The sequence below is a fragment of the Rhinolophus sinicus genome, linkage group LG06, assembly GCF_036562045.2.
Source record: "Rhinolophus sinicus isolate RSC01 linkage group LG06, ASM3656204v1, whole genome shotgun sequence".
NCBI lineage: Eukaryota > Metazoa > Chordata > Mammalia > Chiroptera > Rhinolophidae > Rhinolophus > Rhinolophus sinicus.
Window position 1 is genome coordinate 49,563,371 of NC_133756.1, and position 22,552 is coordinate 49,585,922.

Sequence of the window (22,552 nt, forward strand, 5' to 3'; positions counted from 1 at the left end):
AACCTGTATCTGACGATTGAAGCTAGTAATGGTGTGCTATTATACACACTGCTTTCCAGCTCCAAGGTCTTCACTTTGGTAACTTGAAATCAACTATGGTAGAAGTATTTATACCATGAAAATCAACACATTAATGCCTTTTTTTTTTTTCCTGGAGAGCTGATTTACCAGCATACCACTGATTAAATGTCATCCATAACTTGCAGAAAAACCCCAGCATGTGTTATAGATAATATTTCTGCTTAAAGCATATTTTATGCAAAGTTTGGAAAGAAAAACTAAAAAGAAAGACACAGAGGGCAAAGAGTACTTTGAAGGTACCTAAGAACCATATACCTGAAAACAAGTATATGATTGGTAACTAAACACAAAAGGTTAAAATTCTATGGTTTCATTCTGAAGTGTTTTATTTGAGATTAAAGGCTATCTTTAACTTCAAAGCAAAGTATGATAATAATTAAGAATTTTTTGAAATATTTTATACATATAAATTGGTAATTTTAAGACATGTAAAATGTTAAAGTTTAACAAAATTGATACTTGGAAATATATTGACTGTCCCATAAAAGTTTTTCTAGGTTTTTATGTGTATGTCATTAAAATTTGGTATTGATAAATTCTTTTGACTCAAGTACTGGTAGGAATCGGTTCTATCTAGGTTGAGTAATATAGGAAAACTAAGATCTAGAAACCAGGGACCAGGTTAGATACAAAGCAGAATCAGGGAATTGCTAGATTAGCATTTGCAGTTTGTTTGGGAGATTTTTTTTTTAATGGTCTTCATGAATGTACATAAAATGGACTAAGTCGTCTTAATGAGATTCTAAAACTGTGTTCCAATTTAAGTCTGAACAGGAATTAAGAATAACTCAAAGTGAATTTGATCGTCAGGCAGAAATTACCAGACTTCTACTAGAGGGAATCAGCAGTACACACGTGAGTGTTCGTGCTTTCATTGGAAATTCATTTGGAACAAAAGACTTTGATAGTCCTAAGGCAATTTGGAGATGAAAAAATGAACTTTCTTTTCAGTCATTTATCAGGGAAACTTAAATTGTGGGACTTTCTGAAATATATGAAGAAATATTTAAAATTTTTGTTTATCCCTCATCACCTAGTTATCCCACCATCATCATAGTTGTTGGTTTTTGTTGGCTAAACAATTTATTACACCATTAAACCAAAGTCAATTTTAATAAGTTTTGTAGTAAAATGTTAGATACTAGTGATTCTCCCTGAGTATAGTGTTGTATTCTGTCTCCCCTTACTTAGCATTTGCCACTTTAAGTAGATTATAAAGCTAAGAAGTGACTATAACTTTCCTTTACAGGCCCATCATCTCCGCTGTCTGAATGACTTTGTAGAAGCCCAGATGACTTACTATGCACAATGTTACCAGTACATGTTAGACCTTCAGAAACAACTGGGAAGGTGGTAATTTCCTTTCAGACATGAAATTCTGATAAGAGAAGAAATTCAGATTTTTGCATATGAACTAATAATAGAGGTGAAGACTAGAAGAATTAAAGGCTTTTATTAGCTTGCTTAAAATCGGATTTTTTTTTTTTTGATTTTTTTTTTAAGGAAAGTAATTATCAGACTTCTGAGGTTACAACATTTTGAGCTCTTCTGGCACAGAAGAATGTTAACAGGATGAGAAGATAATTTAAATGAATACCTTTTTAGTGCTGTATAAAGAAAGCTTTAAAAATGTTTGAAGTTCACTTTTCTATTGAATACCTTTGCAGTTAGTTGAGGAAGATATAGTTACATTGACACTTAGTTGCCCTTAGAGATAAACTAATTTATACTTATTCACTACTCACTTGTTCACTGTTTTTAAAAAAGGGTTTTAGAATATTCTGTAAGACTTCAAACCCATTAGTGTTATTATTTTGATTGTGGTCATATACTTTAATGCAAAATGATAGAAAAATCATATAGCTCAATCATTCATTCAAATAATTTATTGAACATCTGCCAAGTGTTCATTCAATATTTAAAATTCAAATATTATTTAACTGTTCTATACTCTAAGATTATATCAACAAATAGAACAGTCAGAATTGCTTATCCCTATGAGCTTATGTTGTAAAGTGACATTGGAAATAAAATGATGTATAGGACAAACCTGGTCTCTGCGCTCACACTTTAGTCCAAGTAGAAATACAGAATACAGGTGGACAGGACATGTGGTGAGTGGTAAGGTAAAAGTATAGGTTACTGTGAGGGACATCTAACTGTGACTCAGGTGGGTCTAGCGAAGGTTCACAGATGATTTTAGTAGGAATAATCTGGATGAAGAACGGGGCAGGGATGAATATTCCATGCATAGGAAGAACATGTATAAAAAAGGGCCAAAGGAAAGAGTGTGGCAAGTTCAGGGAAGTGACAGTAGTTCATTCTGATTGAAGCATAATGTTCAAGTTAAGAATGGGATGGTAGATGAGGCTGGAAGGTAGATGAGGCAGGATCATGTTGTGAATGCCCTTTAAGTAAAGGTAAGGAGTTTGCAATTTATATAGAGAGAAACTATTAAAGCAGGGGGGATGATGTGTAATATTTTATGCAGGACTATCAAGAGAAGTTATTTCAAGGAAGAAGGCAAAAAAAAACCCAACTCACCACTTTGGTGTTGCTTTCTGCATATTAATCATTCAAAAGTCGACCTACAACAAAATAAAGCATATTCACAAAACCAATTTTAGATCTTAAAAGTGAGTTCTAACCTAATACCATTAGTTATTCTAGTAGGATTTACAGAAGGATTTATTTACACTTCTTGAAGCTTTGTTAGTGGTGTTAATATCTGAAAGCAGAACACCACTTTATCCCCACATCATTACAACTATTTTAAGCCCACGAAGCCTTAGTACTTCCTTTTCAGTTTGCTCTAATACTCTGGGAGTGTAACAAAGGGATTGCTGTGGTTACTGTTCATACTTGTATTCTGCTTACAGCCACACAGATGCTTGGAACTCAGTCATTCAAACAAAATCTAGTTACTGCGGCACTTTAGGATAAACTCAAACGTTACAGAGTGAATCTGGTGCTGTTATTCTAGGGAAGAAAGTCCAGGTTGTCCCTCTGCCCTCAGAGAATTCTGTTACTGGTAACGACCAATGATAGAGAGTGGGGGAGTTTTAGACCTTTCATTGGTTGCAGGTTATGCTTTTTAAGACCATTTATAGAAACTTTCAAATGCAGAACCTGAAAATCACCCAGATGCTCACTAGGCCATGGAGGAGCGGTTTCTGAGGGTAGTAAATGTGACAGTAAATGTGTCAATGGCGGTAATTAGCAGTGTTGGTGGTGGTAGTAACCAAACAACAGCATCACTTAGGAAGGACTTCAGTGTCCCAGCTACTCTGCTAGACACCTCATCTGCGATAATGTTGTTATAATGTCACTCCAGTGAGGTAGATACTATTATCCACATTTTACAGATGGGAAAGTAGCACTAATCACAAGATTAGTAAATATATTTTACTTTTAAATAATTGGGAGGTTTTAGCATATCAAGATACAGTGGCAGGAAGTCTGTAGTTTTTTAAATGTGTCAGTAAAAGTTCTTAGAAGGTGAAAAATGTCCTTTCATCCTTTCAGGGTTTTTTGTTTGTTTGGTTCGTTGGTTGATTTTTTTGTTTTGTTTTGTTTTTGTTTTTACAATTTCCCAAAATTGACATAGGTAGCTCTTAGTGGCTAAATATATTAGTAAATTTGAAAGTTAAATTCCATGGTTAGAGATTTTTAAAAATCACATATGTTGAAAGAAAAGTCGTCTTTTTTTTTTTTTTAATCTTCAGAAATGTGTAATTATTGCTGCTGAGGACTGAGTTCACTGAGGAAAGGATGCTAGGAAATGTGTTCTTAATTTTGGAGTAAAACCTGAATTAGAAATTCATTCTTTTTATCCTGAGAACCCTTTTAATCCATCAGAGAAACATTTGCTTTTAATTTTTAAAAATGTGTTATTCTATGCATAAAGGACACAGTGTAAACAAAACTGATCAAATCCTGGCCTTTATGGAACCCTATATTCTGTTTGGAGGTAGAAGGGAGTAGAGAATCAGTGTGTATGTGAATTACATAGTATATTAGAAGGTGATAAACACTATGGAGAAAAGTACCTTCGTTAGGGGTAGAAGTTTGCAGTGGTCAGAGAAGACAGAGACTTAAAAGATGTGACGACGCAAAGCATGCAGGCATCTAAGAGAAGGCATTCCAGGAGAGGATATAGGAAGTACAAAAACCCTGAAGCAGGAACATAGCTGTTATATTCAAGCATCAGCAGGAGGTCTTGGTTGGAGATGAATCAAGGAGACTGAGCTGGAACACATGGGGCTTTGGAAGCCACTCTTTGGACTTCGGCCTGTACTCAGAGATGACAAACCAGATTTTGAGCTGAGGAGTGACATGATTTCATTTTATCCGTTAACCGGATCATTCTTGCTGTTCTATTGGATGGATGTTAGAGGGTTATATGTTAGATGGGTCAAGGCTGACAAACCTGTTTGGAACCTATTGGAATAATTTAGTCACTTAGGAGATGACAGTGGCTTGGGTCAGGGTGACTGTGGTAAATGTGGTGGAAGTGTTTAAAAACCCTGCGTGTATTTTAAAGGTAGAGCCAGTAGGATTTGTTGACAGCCTTCATGTATATGAGACAGAGGAGTCAAGAATTACTGCTAGTGTTTGGCTTGAACAACTCGAAGAATGGACTTGTGGTTAATTAAAATCAGGAATGCCCCAAGAGGAGGAGGTTGGGGTAGGAGGGCATGTCTTGTATATCAGAAACCCAGATTTAGACATGTTAATTTGAAATGTGCATGAAACATCTAAGTGGAGCTATCCAATTTTATGATCTGCAAGTCTGGAATTTGGGGGCTGAGTTAGAGATGTAAATTAGAGTCATCAGTATGTCGAGGATATTTAAATATGTGAGAGTGGAGGAAATCACCAAGGGAGTAACTAAGGGTAGAGAAAAGTAGAGGAGTAAGGACTGAGCCTTGACATACTTCAACATAGAGAGCTTAGGATCCATCTAAGAGCATGATAAGTAATGAGAAGTGTGGTAAGATGTAAACTATGTGTGGCCTGGAAGTCACATGAAGATGATAGAGAAAAGTGCAGAGGAGTGATCCACTGTGATCACTAGCTAGGTCAAGTGAAATAGGACTAACAGTGGATCACTGGATTTAGAACACTGAAGTCATTGCTGACCTGGACAGGAGTAGTTTTGGTGGAACAGTAGGGGCAAAAGCTTGTTTGTATTGTAAGAGAAGGGGAGGAGAGGAACTGTAAGTGTAGGTAAGTCTTTCCAGGGGTTCTCGTATAAGGAGGAGCAGAGAAACAGAGCAGTGGCCAGAGGAGAAAGTGGGCTCTAGCAGATTTTTGTTTTTTAGGATGGGAGAAATAAGAGCATGTTTGTAAGCTGATGAGAATGATACAGTAAATGGAGACAATATAATGTGGGACAGAAAGGGAAGAATTGCTAGGGTTGATGTCCTTGAGAGAAGAAAGATGATGGGATTTTGTGCACAGGTGGAGAGACCAGCCTTAGGAGCATAGACAGCTCATCCGTAGTGAGGAGAAATGACCAAAAGCATGGAAGTTGCCTAATTGTCCTTTTTTCTCTCAGTTAAAAAGGAAGAAATTCATCAGCTGAGTATAAAAGTTAGGGGAAGTTAATGGACTAAAGAAATGTAATTTCCAGGCAGCATTATAGACCCACGTGAGGTTCCTTCTCATAAATTGAATGTACAACCAGACAACATGGTTTTGTATTTTCCTCCTGTCACAGTAGCTATATAGATATTAAGTCGGTAAATAGGGACATTTTTACCAAATGAGTATAATGACGTAAGGGGTATAGGCAGTGAAGACATATGTGGGGGTGTGGGGTGACTATAATTAACCATGGACGTGAAGGGTGTGTTGGTAGGGTGATAGGTCTGTGGTAGGACCATAGATCCCAGATAAGCTTGTTAAAAGTAAGAATACCAGGAATAAAAATGGTGAGAGAATGAGGTGTTGGAAATTATGATTATTGGAAGGATTATAGTTTTTAGAATTGATGAAGTCTACATGAGGCGGGAATGGGTAGCTGAACTACCCATTCCCACACAGAATCACTAGAATCTGAGAGGCCAAAGTGTTAGAAGAATTACCTACATGGTATTAAAACCTCAAGAATTAAGATACAGTGTCAGTGAGCCAGAAGCTAAAATCTTCTAGAAATGAAGAGAAAGGAATGAGGCATCTGTACATAACTGCAGTAAGAGATGGTGGGTAGTATCTAGTCAAATAACATGAAATTCAAAGATTGGGTATGATTGATTATGGGGGGAAAGTGTAGAAATGATCATGAGGAACATAAAACTCCTATCCACTTCTAGGCTCAACGATTAAAAGGAGTATGGGAGATAAACCCCAAGCATAGATAGGGAAGGTTTAGGGAAGAGGTTAAGGATAATGAGAATTTTGCTGCTGGCTAACTGATTTCCAGGTGTCACAATGGTCATAAAGAGAAGGAAATTGTATTTTATGGAGGCATGACTTTCACCTACCCTACCAAATGAGGCCTTTTATATTTTCACTTAATGGATTTATTAAAATTTAAATACGAATTTTCATAGGAAACTTTCATCCTTAGAAATGGTTGGATTAGAATGATGATAGGCCAGCTAATTTTATACTGTTTTCCAGTTAGTATTGGAAAAACAGTAGCCTTACAATAAATTATTCTAATTATCTGTAAATTATTTATAAGCACATCAATCACAGCGATTTCATTAATTTCTAATAAAAATTTTCCCCTAAAAAATAGACAAAATGAACTTAAGAAATTTCCCCTTTTCTCTCATTGAGTCTACATTATGATAATTATCAGTCATAACATATTATTTGAATATCCATCTCCTCACTTGCCTATATGTCCATAAAGGAATGATATCATTTTATCTTTATGTCTTCAGCTTGTGGTAGTGATGCTAGACAGGTAGATATTCAATAAATATTTGTGATTTCAACAAATAGGAAATGTGATTGGATCGATTTTATAAAAAAGACAATTCAGTTATTCAAATGTTTCTCAAATAATTAAATATTAGCTACTACCACAAGAGTAAAGTAGTTTTCATTGATATTTGTATTTAACAATTCATAATGAGGAAAACACCAATAAAATATGTAAATAGAAGCTTTTTGGAAGTATTTTAAGGATAAACTCACTTTTTGGGGGGGAAAAAGTAGCCATTCTATTTTTTAAAAACTTTTCTAAGTTTATAACTGTAAAAACAGCTTTGAAACAAACTTTCAAGGATTTATAATTTGAAAACCACATGAGTTTTCTCTAGTATAATTGGCCCAATAGGGATAAGCTAGACAGCAGGCTTTGTCATTAAAATATTAACATCTGTAAATCTTTCTTCCTTTGGTAGAAAGTAAACACTGCCACCAGGTGGTAATATTCAGGAACTTGCGTTACTTGGAAATATTAATATTAATCAGCCATTTTCTTTTCAACAGTTTTCCATCCAATTATCATTGTAACAACAATCAGACTTCTGTGGCACCTATACCATCTGCTTCATCAAATGTGGCTGGTTCTCCTGCCTTGACTTCAACAAGTGGCCTAGTAATGACCTCTCCTGCCAACCTTATTGACCTTAAGGAGTGCAGTGGCAGCAGGAAGGCCAGGGTTTTGTATGATTATGATGCTGCAAACAGTAGTGAATTATCACTTCTGGCAGATGAGGTGAGTAAAAAAGAAAATTACATCGTAGATTGACATATCTTCTAATATAACAAAACGCAAAGTTCATTATTTATTTGGAAGTAGTTTATCATGATGCTTTCATAGATTTCAGATGGTAATATTAGCATTTTATAGAATTTTAACTACTGTTTAACAAAATAGAACATTATAGAAATATCTAAAGCTTTTAACTGCTAAATAACTGGAAGATTTCTAAAACTGCCTCTAAAAATATCCTTTACCTTTCAACAAAATGTGTAATGTTGGCGTCCTTTGATAGTGAATAGCTTAAACAAATTAAATACAAACCTTATTAGTTTCCCTGTGTGTGTTTATTTTTAACATAGTAACTGGAAATATTTTATTTTATAGGTGATCACTGTGTTCAGTGTCGTTGGAATGGATTCAGACTGGCTAATGGGGGAAAGGGGAAATCAGAAGGGCAGAGTGCCAATTACCTACTTAGAACTGCTCAATTAAATAGGTGGACTATGGAAAGAGTGTCCATCATGACACCGTATTTATATACAATTAACTCTAAATAAAGCAGGGTTAGTATCTTCCATGTTCATGTCTTAAGAGACTGAAAGAAAATACCAGCCATCAGAAACCAGCCTTTCTGCCAATAAAATTGCATGGTAAATATTTCATTACAGAATTTATGTTAGAGCTTTCATGCTAAGAATGTTTTCTTACAAAATTCTTTCTACTGAGGTTTCACTAATAAGCACTACTTTTGAGCCCCAACTTAAAGCAGAAAAACTGTTTTCTACTGAATTTTTCATTAATGGCAAGCTTTTTCTTTTATGTAAAATAAATTTATTGTGAAATGATGTCAGTGACTCATTTATTAGGTTCAATTAATAGCCAAAGAATAAAATTAAAATTTGTTTTTAAATGTCGATTTAAAATGAGCTCTAAGATATAAATCCCTTTTGTGAAAAATATAATGTTTTTGAATGTTTCCATAAACAAATGCAGTTATACCATGTATACCTTGTTTTCCAACAGAAATTGAATTATTTCAATACTGTATTTCAATGGGTTATGGTGGGGGAGGTTGTTTGTTTTATTAACACTACTGATTGGTTTCTTTTAAATTTAAGAACTAGTCTTTGAAAAGCATTACTGTATTTCTTTGGTATATTTGCAGTTAAGGTTCTAAAACATCTGGAACAAGCTCAGTTCACTAAACAATATTTTTAAGTTTGTTCAATTGGCACAATTTAATGCGTAATCAAAATTGGATTCATTAAGAGCGTACTGCAGTACAGTAAAGAGAATTTGTTCTAATGGACAAATCTTTATAAAAATATGGATTAGTGCATATACATTCATCATAGAGTAAATTATATACAAACAATACACTTTTGGTTATTCTGAGCCTACTAGTAAAGTTTTGAAAATTTATTAATGAACTTAGGTTATCTTGATCAGGATCTCTAGTTATGAAACACACACTAATAAATGGTTAGTGACACACTTGGCATGAGAAAGCTGCTATTTGGACCATTGATATGAATCAGCACATTGTTTCCATGTTAGGACTTCTGTCTTTCTTACCCATTCATTCATCTAGCATTTTTGAGAGCCAGACACTATGCTGATCAACTGGGATACTATCCTAAACAAGAAAAACACAGTCCTCCCTGCACCCATTAAAGGCCAGTGGAGGTTACAAAAAAATAAAGGAGCGTTTGTCATATAACAGAATCAGTGTCGTGATAGAAGTAATATAGGGTACTGTGTTTGGGAGTTACCTAATTCAGATTTGGGGAGTGAGAGATGGTTTGGAGAAGATGGTTTCAGACAGAGGGAAAAAGATGTGCCGGGCCTGGAGCCAAAAGCGTGTAGCTCATTCTGACATCTAAAAGTAGTTCAGTCTGGCTTACACATGAAGTGCAAAGGTGTAGCCCATTTCTTCAGGAAATGTTAATGTATCAAAATGAAAATTGTTTTTGGTACTTTAAAAAATGAATACTTAACACAGAAGGATGTTTTAAAATGATGTTTAAGAGTTCCTAATGACATGGTAAACATGTTGATAATTTAGTTCACAATCCAAACTTTAGTTGTTACCCTTTTATTTTGGTGCTGTGAGACAAATTCCTCCTCAATTCTATAGTTGCACAAGACGCTTTGATTCACACTGTGAATTGCCATACTCTTAACCCCAAAAGCTGCTCAAGCTGGTTAGTTAGCTATAGAACCAAGTGAGCGAAGCTTTCCCCTCCCCAGAAAGGAAATTCTACAGCCAGTCTAGAGTACCATCTATATTATGTTATGTGAGACCAGATTTAGGCTTCAAAAGATCATACAAAAAAATCAGGTCAACTTGAAACACCAACTGTAAATTAGGTATATAGGAAGTAGAGTAGTAAAGGGGAAAGAGTGTGGATACTGGAATGAATTGGTTCTGGGTTCAAATCCAGTCTTCCTCACATACTGTGCTCTTTGAGCTTCAAATCAGATAACATATAAAACTGCTGTCTCCTTATTAGTGAAATAGGGATAATTATTCCACCTTAAGGTGTTTGTGAGGTTTATATAGCAAATGTTATCTTGTATATGTTAGGTAATTTTTAGGGAAATTCTTGGCACATAGTAGAAACATTCTGTAAATCCCAGTTTCCCCTTGTGAGCCCTTGTAGATTCCTGACCTGCCGAGACTAGGCCTCACTCATGCCTGTACCAGAGATACACCTCTTTGATACATGTGATCTGTTCTTTTTACCAATGCTATCTTACACCCTCTTTAAATCAGATTCAGATCTAGGTTAAACCTTACCACACTCGGTGTAAATGTTTTATCAGAAACTAATGCTTTCCATTAAATGAGTATTGATTATAGTAACCCAATAATGTATAGTAGCCCCTAATAATGTTAAGGTTCAAAGGCTTCTTCTGCCTTTGTCTACCACAAATCTACCACAATATGTGGACTTGTTCTTCTGTTTATTCCTCTTTATTTTCATGAGTTTTTTTTGTTTTGTTTTGTTTTGTTTTTGTTTGAGGGGAGGGAGGTTGGTTTATTTTAGTTTGGTTTTGCCTTATAAAGTCATAGGTATAATTTTACTCAGGTAAGAGCCCATAAAAATTCTTAGGCATGGAAAAAAAGCTTGGGAAGCCTATTAATTCATGATGCAATTCAGAATTATTTAAATAAGCTCTGGTTCCCCTGAGCTTAGGTATAGTAACTTATGAAGGATGCACATATGAATGAAATAATAAACTTGGAAATAGGCTCTTTTACAAACAAAAAAATATGATTGGCTTGTTTCTGCATTTGTCCTCAAAGTAATCTAAACTAAAAGGTCATGGTGTTAAATCATTTTCTTTTATGCTGCTAATCAAAAGAATTCGTATTGTAGGAGATTAGGTCCTAGAAATGGGAATGTGCCTCATCCCGAGTAACATGAGAAATAAGAAAACAGGCCAGGGTCACCCGTGGGTTAGAGCCCATCCTCATAGTCTGCTGTCACCCTCTGCCAGAACAAACGGATAGAATGTGAATGGAGGAGCTGGTCTTGGGAGGACATTTCTCAGATAAACTGGGGAAGGTGATTGAGTGCAGGACAACAGATTTGTTTACCGAGAGAGGCTCAGCTTAGCTCCATGCTTTGTAGACAGGATTCCTCAAAAGTCTCTACGCTACCTCCCAAATACCTGACATTTTGAAATATGTTGCCCTTGTATGTAGCACTTCAAGCTGGAGTGAGGAGCCATAATAGATAGATGGCTTTGAAATTTGACCTACAGCCAGCTTTGCCTCAACCCCTTCTCCACATGAGTAAGTGGCTCTTACCTCATGAGACTCAAAGGGAGGAGGGAGTTCCAAGAGCACACCTGCCCTTTCTCCCACATTGTCCTAGTTAGAAAGCCTCCTCAGGGCCGTGCTGCTCGGTGTGAGACCCCAAGACGGGCAATATCAGCATCACCTAGGAAATTATTCAAAATGCTAATTCATATTTTCAAGTACTTTCTACCTTTATTTGTACTGATTTTTTTTTCTTCAAGGGGCTATAGAACTAGTGTTCTTCCATGTAACATTTTAAAAAATATTTTAAAAACTGTCTTCTGATTCTCTCTACTATGTTCTAGCACTAATCAAAATTATATATAGTTACGTTTATGATTGGTTTAGTGTTTATCTGTTACTCTAAAATGTAGGCTCATTGAGACAGACTAATTCTTTTGATCAGTTAAATTCCCAGCTCCGCACAAGACCTGGCACATAGTATGTACTCAATAAATATTTGTCGAATAAAAGAAAAATGCAATTCCTAAGCCTTATCCAAGATCTACTGATTGGAACTCTGGGGGTAGGACCCAGCAATCTTTTTACAAGCCATTTGGGTGATGGTCACACAGTAAAGGTAGAGAACCACTTCAGTAGAACACACAAACCTTGCCTCTCACCTTCAGGCCTATTATCTGACATCACTTGAGAAATTCCTGCCTTCTGGACCGTCACCAAGAACAATGCTATGTTACGCTAGAGCTAACTTGCAGGGCTGTATCACCAGCAAGTGTGACGGTGTAAGCTGTGCTTAGTTAAGGGAAATACTGCTGGAAATGCCAGTACTTAGTGGCTGTGGAGGGTTTCTAGGAATGGATTCCTTAGTCTGAAGAAGGGTAAATACTACCACCCCATTTCCACTCAGCACTGTGACAACTTGACATCAAAGCACCCTGACGCACCATTGAAGTGGCATCAGACTAACGTGCGTCCCTGTGCTCAGGCTGCTAAGCTCTTCTTCCTATTTCAAAGGAGATTTTTTTTAAGAATTGTTAATGTTTTCTTAATAGTACAAGTCATAGATATATTGTGAAAAAAGAAAACAAATGAAAATATGATTTAAAAAGACTAAAACCACCTATAATACTACCATCCAGGGAGAACTGTTACTTAGGTGTATAGGTGTATAGCCTTCCAGACTCCTGCACATTTATAGATTTTTTTAATGGGATTAACTTGTATATACTGTTTTGTAACTTGTTTTCACTTGACGAATACCACAACTATCCTGCCGTGTCAAATGTATCACTACATCTTTTTTAATGGCTGCATGGTATTCCATCATATGTGCCATATTTTATTAAACTGTTGATTTTTAGGTTGTTTCCAATTTTTCATTAATAAACTGCTTTAAAGAACATTGTGTTACTAAATCTTTTATGTGTTCTTAATATTTCCTTAAGATGAATACTTGGAAGTGGAATTGCTAATGGAGAGAGCATGCCAGTTTTTAAAAGCTTTTGTTGCTGCCACTTTGTCCCCTAGAAAACTTATCAGTTTACCCCCCCCCCTTTTTTTTATCAGCAGTGTACAAGAGAAATTGTTCGTTTTTGGAGGGCTTCCAAATGAATGTTCTTAGAGCCTTCAGTTTAAAACTAAAGGATAAGAGGAAGATAAAAAGACCCTGCAAAATTAAAACCAAGATCAGTCTGAAATTATTCTGACATTACATCACTTACTGTTCTACCTTCTATTATGTATTTTGTGATACTTTGGGAATGTTTGTAGTACTAGCTTGCCTCTTGCTTTTATTCATTCTCATGGAAGCACTATTACCTTTCTGACTTTTGCTGAAATGGTAGGAGAACAATCTTAAGTAGACTGGTAATTTTGATGCTGGTTGGTTTACAGTTGGTTTTAGGGAGCATGGTCATAATAGGGAAAGTAGAAACGGGAAGTTTGGCCGAACACTGACTGGCTCTCTCATTCAGTTGCCTGACTTTGTATCAGTCACCCTCTTTGAGTCTATTTGCTTACCTGTAGAATGAGAATAAAATAACCCTACCTTGTAGGGTTGAAAGGATTAGCCATATTATGGACAAACTGCCTAGCACCTAGTAGATAATAAATAACTTACTGGGATCTCCATCTAAGTATGTTAGAGCAGTTGCTATTATCAACCTCTGTGGAGTAAATATCACTGCTATCGCCAGATAAAATCTTCCTTGAAAGATGTCACAATAAATGGACATTGCCTTGTACATCCTACTGTACCTACAAAAATCTAGTTCTAAAAGAATCCGTCTTGATTTTTCCACACTCGGGTATTCACGTAACCTAACCAGATAAAATTCTGCGACAAGGTGTCTAATAGAAGATTTCAATTACTATGCTTTTCTGGCAGTGTATCAAAGTGATAATCAGATTCTAACATGGTGAGCTGAATATGGCAGCTATGCCAAACCCCCTTCAAATTGAAACTGTCCCCGTTTGCCCCCCAGCTGATTGTACTTTGGAGGGCTTGTCCTCCATCTATAAGAACCTGACACAGAGGGCTCAGCTCAATAAAGGTAACAGTAATTAGCTAAGACCCAATAGCATCTCCAGAACTAGAGAACAGAATTGATGAGGGGTCTGTAGGAAAATTTATTTAGGGAAGTATCTGAATTCTAAAATCTCAGCAATATTTCCAAAAGATAGTTGTGCAGGGTTAACAGCTAAGTCGTCATAGCAGACAAAGCCCCAGATACCAACCCACGTTCACATTTAGGTGAACACGGGTAAGCATCTGGTTTATTGAGTATAACTCGGAACTACTCAGCCAATAAAAAGTGAGTAATAAGAGGACTTAAGAGAGACGAAAATAAGGAAGGTTATATAGTAGGCTTTAGGTTTGTGAGAACAAAACAAATGAAATGACTGATTATAAGGTGAAAGAAGATGGGCTACTGTTATAAGCAACGTTTCGGGAAGCCTGATGCTCTAAGGATCGGGCATGTGTTTCTGCCTACTCCCATGTTCCAGGGAACCTTGAGCTGTAGTTGGTAGTCCCCAGCATGCACATACTGGACACCGGCCTGCCTTTTGTATAGTTTCCTCTCTTCAGTTTCACCTGATGACCTGAAGACTAAAGGCTCCCTCCTCTATGAAGGTATTCTGGACCCCCTCAGGCAGAATTTATATATATATATATATATATATATATATATATATATATACACACACACACACACACACATACATATATGTGTGTATATATACATATATATGTGTATATAGATATATATATATACATATATATGTATGTACGTATGTGTGTATATATATATATATACTGTGTTTCCCAAAAATAAGACCTAGCCAGACAATCAGCTCTAATGCATCTTTTGGAGCAAAAATTAATATAAGACCTGGTCTTATATAAGACCCGTATTCATATTATATATTATATTTATTATATTATAGATCCAGTCTTATAGTAAAATAAGACCAGGTCTTATATTAATTTTTGCTCCAAAAGACGCATTAGAGCTGATTGTCTGGTTAGGTCTTATTTTTGGGGAAACACGGTAGTAAATACTTAGCAATTTCTATTATTGTTGTTGCTATCAGAATTTGTAAAGTAATGAATGAACTACATACCCTTCAGGCAAAGTTCCATATATATATTTCTCATCACCAAATCTTTTCGTAAGAGTTTGGCAACTGAAGGTTTGAAGTTAAGTTCTCTGATGAGAATATGGAGTACAAATACCCATACTTTTACCGATCATGTAGAAAATGAGTTGAAATTAATTTTACCAAAAATTAACCAACTGAAATCTGCACAGAAATATATCCTATACCTGTACAACAGAGCACTTGGAGAAAGGGTCAAGATTTTTCTCAGAAAACAGTCCAGAATGTGCTTTCCCTCCTCAAGAAATGAGACAATGAAGCTCCAATGTTTTGTAGAATGTTCATTTAGCCCTGAATTTTTTCAAAGCATATGTTACCAATCACACATTGTGGTTATGAAATAATTACAGTCATACACTCATAAAATGGCTAAGTTTATTCCATGTAACCTCCTGATAAATGCTTCTAAATAAATTTGTTTCATAGTGTAACCCTACGAAACTAAATGAATTTACCTTTTATGTAGGGTGTTTGGATATAAACCAAGTACATGTTGCAGGAGACGAAAAGTAATTGTGTCTTAGAGTAGTTCATCATAAGCCATTCTTTCTGAGAGCATTTAGATAGCAAGTCCGACAGAAATTAAACGAGTGGTAATGTATCCTCAGGGAAATTATTCACTTAACCTCACAGGCCCACAGATTTCTCATCTGTAAAATGAAAGGATTAAGCCAGATGATCTCTAAGGTCTTTCTAACTCTTAAATGATAAGATGTTCTAAACAAGGCAGAGTTGTTCATGTTTTAATAGTAACAAGTGTTAAACCCTCAATTATTAATTAACTTAAACAGCATGCACCATTTGGCAGGTAGTTGATGGGGTTGTTTCCTTTATATTTAGAGAATAAACTCTTCAGGCTGAATTTTCTTGAAGAGACTGAATGATAACGTGTGGGAGATTCCTTAGGAATTCCCTCTCTACCTGAACTGAAGGAGCCTACCTGCCCTACACCTCAGAGGGAAAGGACTTACCTTGTGCTCGGACTTTCCAAAGGGTTCTAATAAGCAAATAGGAACAGTGGCACTCACAGTCTTAGGCACTATTGAGATTTTACATCCCCTTGGGAAAAAATCGCTAACATTTATTAAGCAGTTTGTCTGCATTACCTTCAAACCTGGCAAGAAGGTAGGTATATTTGATGCCATTTTACAAATGAGGAAATAGAGTTCAGAGAGCTAGAAAATGGCAGAGCTGGTCTCATTCCTTGTCTTCCCAACTCCAAAACCCAAGCTGTTAATCAATGTGTAACACAGACACCATTTTTTTTTAATAAGTGCCCCTAGTGGCCCATTATTTCTTGTAATCTTTCTGGGCTAATAACTTTTCTTGAGGGCAGAAAAAAAGGTTCTTCACATAAAGTAGCTATAAACTACTGCTTAATCAACTAAGAAAAATCTACAGAATTCATTAAGCCAAGCAGGACCTTCTAGCAGATTGTCATCACAGCTAAAGTGCAGAGAAATCAGCCTTGGCTTAAATCTCAGGTTCTCAAGTGCAGCCCCCAGAATCTCGGGGGTGGGGGGCGTGGGATCCAGCCATCTTGTGTTTCAACAAGATCTCCAGCTGACTCTGATGCACATGTTTGAGAATCACACGTTTAAAAAAGCAGAGACTAAAACTACCTTTTCATTTTTTTACTTTAGAGCTGATTTACTTGCAGAAACAATAAAAGAGAATAATGGCAGCCTCTCCTCCCCAAATTACTGCAAGCTATTAAATTAAGCTGTATTGTAATGTCATTCTATTAATTAAATAGGTCATTGCTAATGAGCAATTTGATGAGTGAAAATGCTTAGAATATAATTTTGCCAAGGGGGAAGAGCCCACGGATTGGAAGAATTTATTCCATAATTCAGCTATAAGGCAGTATGTACTCTATACATTTGTCTCTTATTAAAGTAACATATCTATGTAACCTATTGTTCTTACTAGCCATAGTTTTAGTTCCCACTGAAGGGTTTATATGCCGTTTGGAGGACAAGAGCATACCATGAAAAAAAAAAAAAATAGGTGCCATTCATTGGCATTTACAGTACCCCAGTCACTGTATGGAGTGCTTTACACACATTCTCTAATTTCATTCTTGCAACAACACTATGAGGTAGAGATTGTTGTCCTGGTTCTGCAAGTGAGAAAACTGAAGCTTAGATAGAAACGTTGAGTTGTGAACCTGCTACACTCATTTCCAGGTCCTGAAGTCTCTAGAGGCTGGAAATTCTCTAAGCTGTATCTCCAGTTTCCTCTCCCTTCTCTCACGCTAATCCCTCCCATTCCTTTACTCCCAAGCCTGTCAGGCACAGGCAGCCTTCCTTCACAGCCCATTCCTACTTTTCCTTTAACTTCTAACAGGATGTCCATTGTAGCTCATTTTAAACCTAATTTCTGCAAACTCTAGCCTCCAATTCCCAGACAGCTGACCTGGAAGGGCTGCTGAGACTCAAGGACCCTTGGGGGCTGGGGGACAAGCCCTCTGGGAAGAGAAAGGAAGAAGAGCAGTGGCAGTAGTAGTAGTAGCAGGAGGCATGACAATAGAATGTGGGAAAATGTGTCAACACTGACACTGAACAGAAAGATACTAAACAACTTAGCAAAGAGAACAACTAAGAAATATGATTGGTCATTAGGCAAATCATAGAAAGTACGGTCATTTTTACAAACAGTTTACCATATCTACTTTACTAGCATATGGCAAAACAGCTAGTGTACCAATTATTAAATGGCTTGGAATAACTTCATTTATTGTTTTTGTTGGAATAGTGACTTCTTTACTACCATGACAATGCTGTACTTCAGAATTTGCTGAACAGGAAGCACAGTTGCCTGCTTACCACTTCAGAACTAGAGCAACCATTGGTCATATCTGTATTTCCCTAAATTAGAGGACATACATCCACCAATGGTGCATACATTCTAGTGCAAAAATGCAAAAGAATTCCCCTTAGTTTGGTAATGGACAAATATTGGTACTGCCCCTGAAGCTTGTGAAGCGCTTCGCAGCCACGTGTCTAGCTCAGGAACCCACCTGGCTGCGGGGGAGAGACCCCCTTCCATTTGTGGTCACTTGCTTCATTCGTGGTAGCTTCACATTACCGATCCCAGGTACCACAGTCATGGGCAGGTGCTGGGCAGGGATTCCACTGTCAGTCTTCCCTACCCCTTTCCCAGCCCCCTTTCCCTTAAAAGTCCTATCCACAGAGACCTTGCAACTTTAAGGGGGAAAATGAAATAAGTACAATGATTTAAGTGCTGCCTCCATGCCGTACACTGTGCTAAAAGTGATTTACACCCATTATTTCCTTCTAACAACCTGTGAGGTGGGTACCACTCTTACCTCCAGTTCACAAAAGGGGAAATGACAGCTCTTACATCATGCAGCTAATATAGTGGCAGAGCCTGGGCTTTGACCCAGGGCTCCCTCACTCCAAAAACCTTTGCTGAGGTTGATTTCTACATTGAGGGGTCCCCAATAAACTATTACACCATTTAGCCTAACTAACGTTTGAAATGAATGGGAGCAGAGACCCTTTCTATAACCAAGATAGAGTGCAGCTCCTCCAATGCAGCTAAGCAAACTACTCAACCACCGTTGGGTGGTTCCTGCCCAGGGGTTGTTATTCTAGGGAATAGTTTCCCTCGTCTCCTGTTTCTTACTCTACGTGCTGCCCACTGTATAGGTACGTCCACAGGATGAGAAAGCCCCTCACTTGGGGTACGCAGGGACCCTTGCTAGCCTCATCATTAGTGTAGGAAATGAGTGCCTCTCCTATTCTGTCTCCAGCCTACTTAGCTCATCTCAGCAACTGAGCTTTCAAAGACCCTTTGAAAAGGGTCTTTTCAAAGTCAGTTGTTTGAACCTCAGAACACATCGATATGTTGTAAACGGGGAAGAGACTTCCAAGTCAGCGCACCAAAATCCATTTAACCTGTAACATGCCTAAAACAGTACTAGGTTAAAGCAGCCCAAAAGAATGTAGGGTTGTGGAAGGCCCCTGCATTTCTCCGATCCCAGACTTTCCATGCCCCTTTAATCCCAGAACATTGACAAGTATGTAGTAGAAAATAATAATCACTAGTATTTATTGAGCTTTTACCAAGTGCTTGGCATTGCTCTGCATGCATTTGACCTTCACAGCAGCTCTAGCCAGTACGTATGAATATTAGCCTCAAGAAATGGAGGCACAAACAAGTGCCTTTCCTACGTCAGCGAGGGGACAAGCTATAGAGGCAGGAATGGAGCCCAGGCAGTCTGGGTCTAAAATCGTGCTACTAACAGGGTGCGGAATCACCCCAGTGGACCTTTATTTACCGTCCGAGGGTTGGGGACAGGACCCGTGGAGGTTCTGCCATGCAGGCAGCTGCGACGACACGCGCAGGGAAATCGCACACGCAGGTGGGGAATGGCTGGACGGGAGCCCTGCCATTCCCCTCCACAAAGGTGGAAACAGGAGAAGAGGGCATGACGAGGGGTGGAGGGGAGCAGCCCCACGAGATGATGGAGCTGCTTGTACTGGAGAACAGGTTGCCCTTCTCTTCACAATTTCCACTGCGGGTCTGAACCATGACTTTGTGCGTTACTCAGAGCTTTGTAAAACAAGCACCATAACGGTTGTCACCGCTAGGGTGGCTGTGGGGGTTAAATGAGAGAATTCACCAGGAGCACCACTCATTGAACATGCCCTCTTACAATTTGACCATTATCATGAAGTTTGACTCTGAAAAAAGCCAAAACCACTGGGAAGCTTTTCTTAATAATACGGCTAAGGCAAGCTTGAGGGGGAAGGTTTTGCCCCTAAACTATGATGTGGTACCAAATGGCAGCGGCAGGATCCGCCCTCCCATGGGGCCTTAATTCCTGACTCCTTTCCCAGCGAACCTCCTACCCGCACCACCAACGTAAAAGGCATAATGAATTGGCTTGAGTCCCTCCTCTTCATTTCTGCTGCTATTCTCTCAGAGGTGAAGGCTAAGAAGCTGCGAGATGGGAGGAACTCAGGTTGGCAGGAGGAAGAAGGCAGCCAAGCCAAGCAGGCCCAGAATAATCAAGCTGAAGAACAGGCCATAATTTACTCCTTGAAATGGTCTCTAATTGTGATTGGGGGCGGCTGGGTGAGAACACGGAAGGGAAAACAGATTCCCCTTGAAGTTTTTCATCAAATATCTAATGAAACATACTTTATGGTGTTTTACTCTGCAATTCTTTAAAATATCTAGGTCCAAAGCCAGCTCTCTGCTCGTTTCCATCCTGCTTCCAAGAGAAGCACTGCTATCTTTGCCACCACTGATGTAATTCTTTGATTGACAAAAAAAAAATGTACAGCCATGATAGATGGGTCCTAAACTTAACATTTGGCATTGCCTTCCTGTTATATATTAGCTGAGGAGGCTTCTGGAAGACATGAAAGAGACATTATATGTAAATCAATAACAATTTTTCTTTTGTGTTCAACCCATGAATACTGACTAGCTAATTTTCATGGCATCTCTAGAAGATAAGTGAGTTTTATTATCCTGTTCCAACTCAATTCTTTTTCAGCATTTTAATCAGCCTAGGCGATTTTATTTTAATTTATCTCCATGAAATGATTTTTACCAGCACCCTACATTTTCATCAGATTTTCTTGTCATAGCCGGATACAGCTGGCACAAGCAGTTAAGTGCTGCAGACTGGGGCAGACTGATGAGGATGGAGACTCAAACAGAGCACTGGCCTGGGCCACTGTGGATGGTTGTAGAGGCCAGGTGAGAGGGCATGGCCTAATCGGAAGTGCTGGGAAGAACAGTCCAGTGGATGTCAGTACAATCTACAAAGATATTAGCACAGATAAAAAGGGGGAGATGAGGCAATAGTCACAACAGTTGAGAATACAGGGCTTTTGACACAGGTAGAAGATTGGTCCAAAACGTGGGCATATCCCTTTCCTTCACCTCCCTGGGCTGTCCTGTTGATGCTCCATTAATGTTGGGCTTGGCCATGTGACCTGCTTTGTCCAATGGGACACAAGCAGGCACATAAGCAGAGGCTTCTAATATGTTTGCACAGTTGGGCTTGCCTTCATGGGCTTCTGCCAGCACCATGAGAAGAGTCTGCCGTGGCAACACTAGTTCAAACAGGATGAGAGCCGGTGGAGCAGACCTGGACCACACCCACAGCTCTGAGCAAGCCCAGGCAGACACACATTATTGTGTATGTTACACATAACAAATTCTTTGGGGCTTAAAGGCCTTCACAAGTGCTGTCACCTATGCCTGCATTATGCTTCCCTGTATTCGTTCAACAGAAGGCTAATGCCTTCTCATGCTTCCAGTCTCAACTTAAATGTCACTTTCTCAGAGATCCCTGCCCTGGCTCTCCTCTGATCTAAATTATGTCCGTCTGTTAATTCTTTCTAAATGCACCTGGTTCTTTTCCTTCATTGACCTTACCACCACTTATTTGTGTAATGTTTGTCTCTTCCACTAGATTGCACTTCTCTAGAGCAAGGAGCATACCTTCGGCATCATTTAGTTCAAGCACTGTCCTTAGCATATAGTAGGTGCATAGTAAATAGTTGTAGAATGAAATATACCAAGCACTCTGCTGGTGGAATGGCACTCTAACTATTACTGTGATGAACATAGAGCCCTTCTCTCAAGAAGTTTTGAGTCTATAGGGCAAGACCATCAGCCACTGCACAGCTACTTAATTATTTTCTGTCTGTGGTCACAATTGACCTGAGAGATTGAGGCAAGATGTCTGAGTAGCTACTGTTGCATAACAAATTGTGCCAAAATATAATAGCTTAAAAGAATGCAGACCCTCCAGTTGGGGGGGGGGGTTGTGGGGGGTGGTAGATAATTTGTATCCACTTCATCACCTACCTCCTCCTTGCCTTCACTTATGGCTCTGAGGCCTCCCCACACAGAGCTCTCAGTGCCTTCTGTTTTCCTCCTGGCAGGCAGCCTTTCCCCCTTACAGGTTTACCCGACTCCCATAGCACTTCATAAACTGGTCTTTACCCCTTTTTCCCTCTATCCAAACTTAACCACTCTGTGTCCCATCTCTTCAGGCTCAGACCACTCTCCAACAAACCAGTTAGATACATCTGGCTTTCAGGGAGATAAGGACCATTTACGTCTTAACAGGGACTTATTATGGCTTAAGTGTATGATAACAAATGTGTGCCAAGTTTTCCATACTGAACTCACAGGGGTACTCTGGGAAGTTTTAAATTTAGAGGGAAACACAGATATCTGTCAGACCCTACACAAACTATTACAAATTAAGTTATTTGTACTTGACTACTTAATAAACAGACTTGTTAGATATTTCTGTTGGCCTAGAAGAGCCGTGAAAAAAATAAATGTGCCATGAACTGAGAAAGTTTGAAAAATTCTGC

General features: G+C 38.2%; 1 protein-coding gene across 6 annotated transcripts in view; it reads left to right on the top strand.

Moving 5' to 3' along the window:
• The window catches only part of SH3GLB1 (SH3 domain containing GRB2 like, endophilin B1), a 38,486-nt gene extending 25,568 nt beyond the window's left edge, over window positions 1–12,918 (top strand). For 3 of the 6 annotated variants that reach the window (XM_019751762.2, XM_019751757.2, XM_019751760.2), the window contains 4 exons: window positions 847–936; window positions 1,331–1,431; window positions 7,531–7,759; window positions 8,132–12,918. In XM_019751762.2, the coding sequence (XP_019607321.2) occupies window positions 847–936; window positions 1,331–1,431; window positions 7,531–7,759; window positions 8,132–8,239 (528 nt within the window). In that variant the 3' untranslated portion in view covers window positions 8,240–12,918. Of the gene's footprint in view, window positions 1–846; window positions 937–1,330; window positions 1,435–7,530; window positions 7,760–8,131 lie in introns of all 6 variants that reach the window. The other 3 variants (XM_019751756.2, XM_019751758.2, XM_019751761.2) reach the window with 1 other exon arrangement.
• The last annotated feature ends 9,634 nt before the right edge of the window (window positions 12,919–22,552 follow it).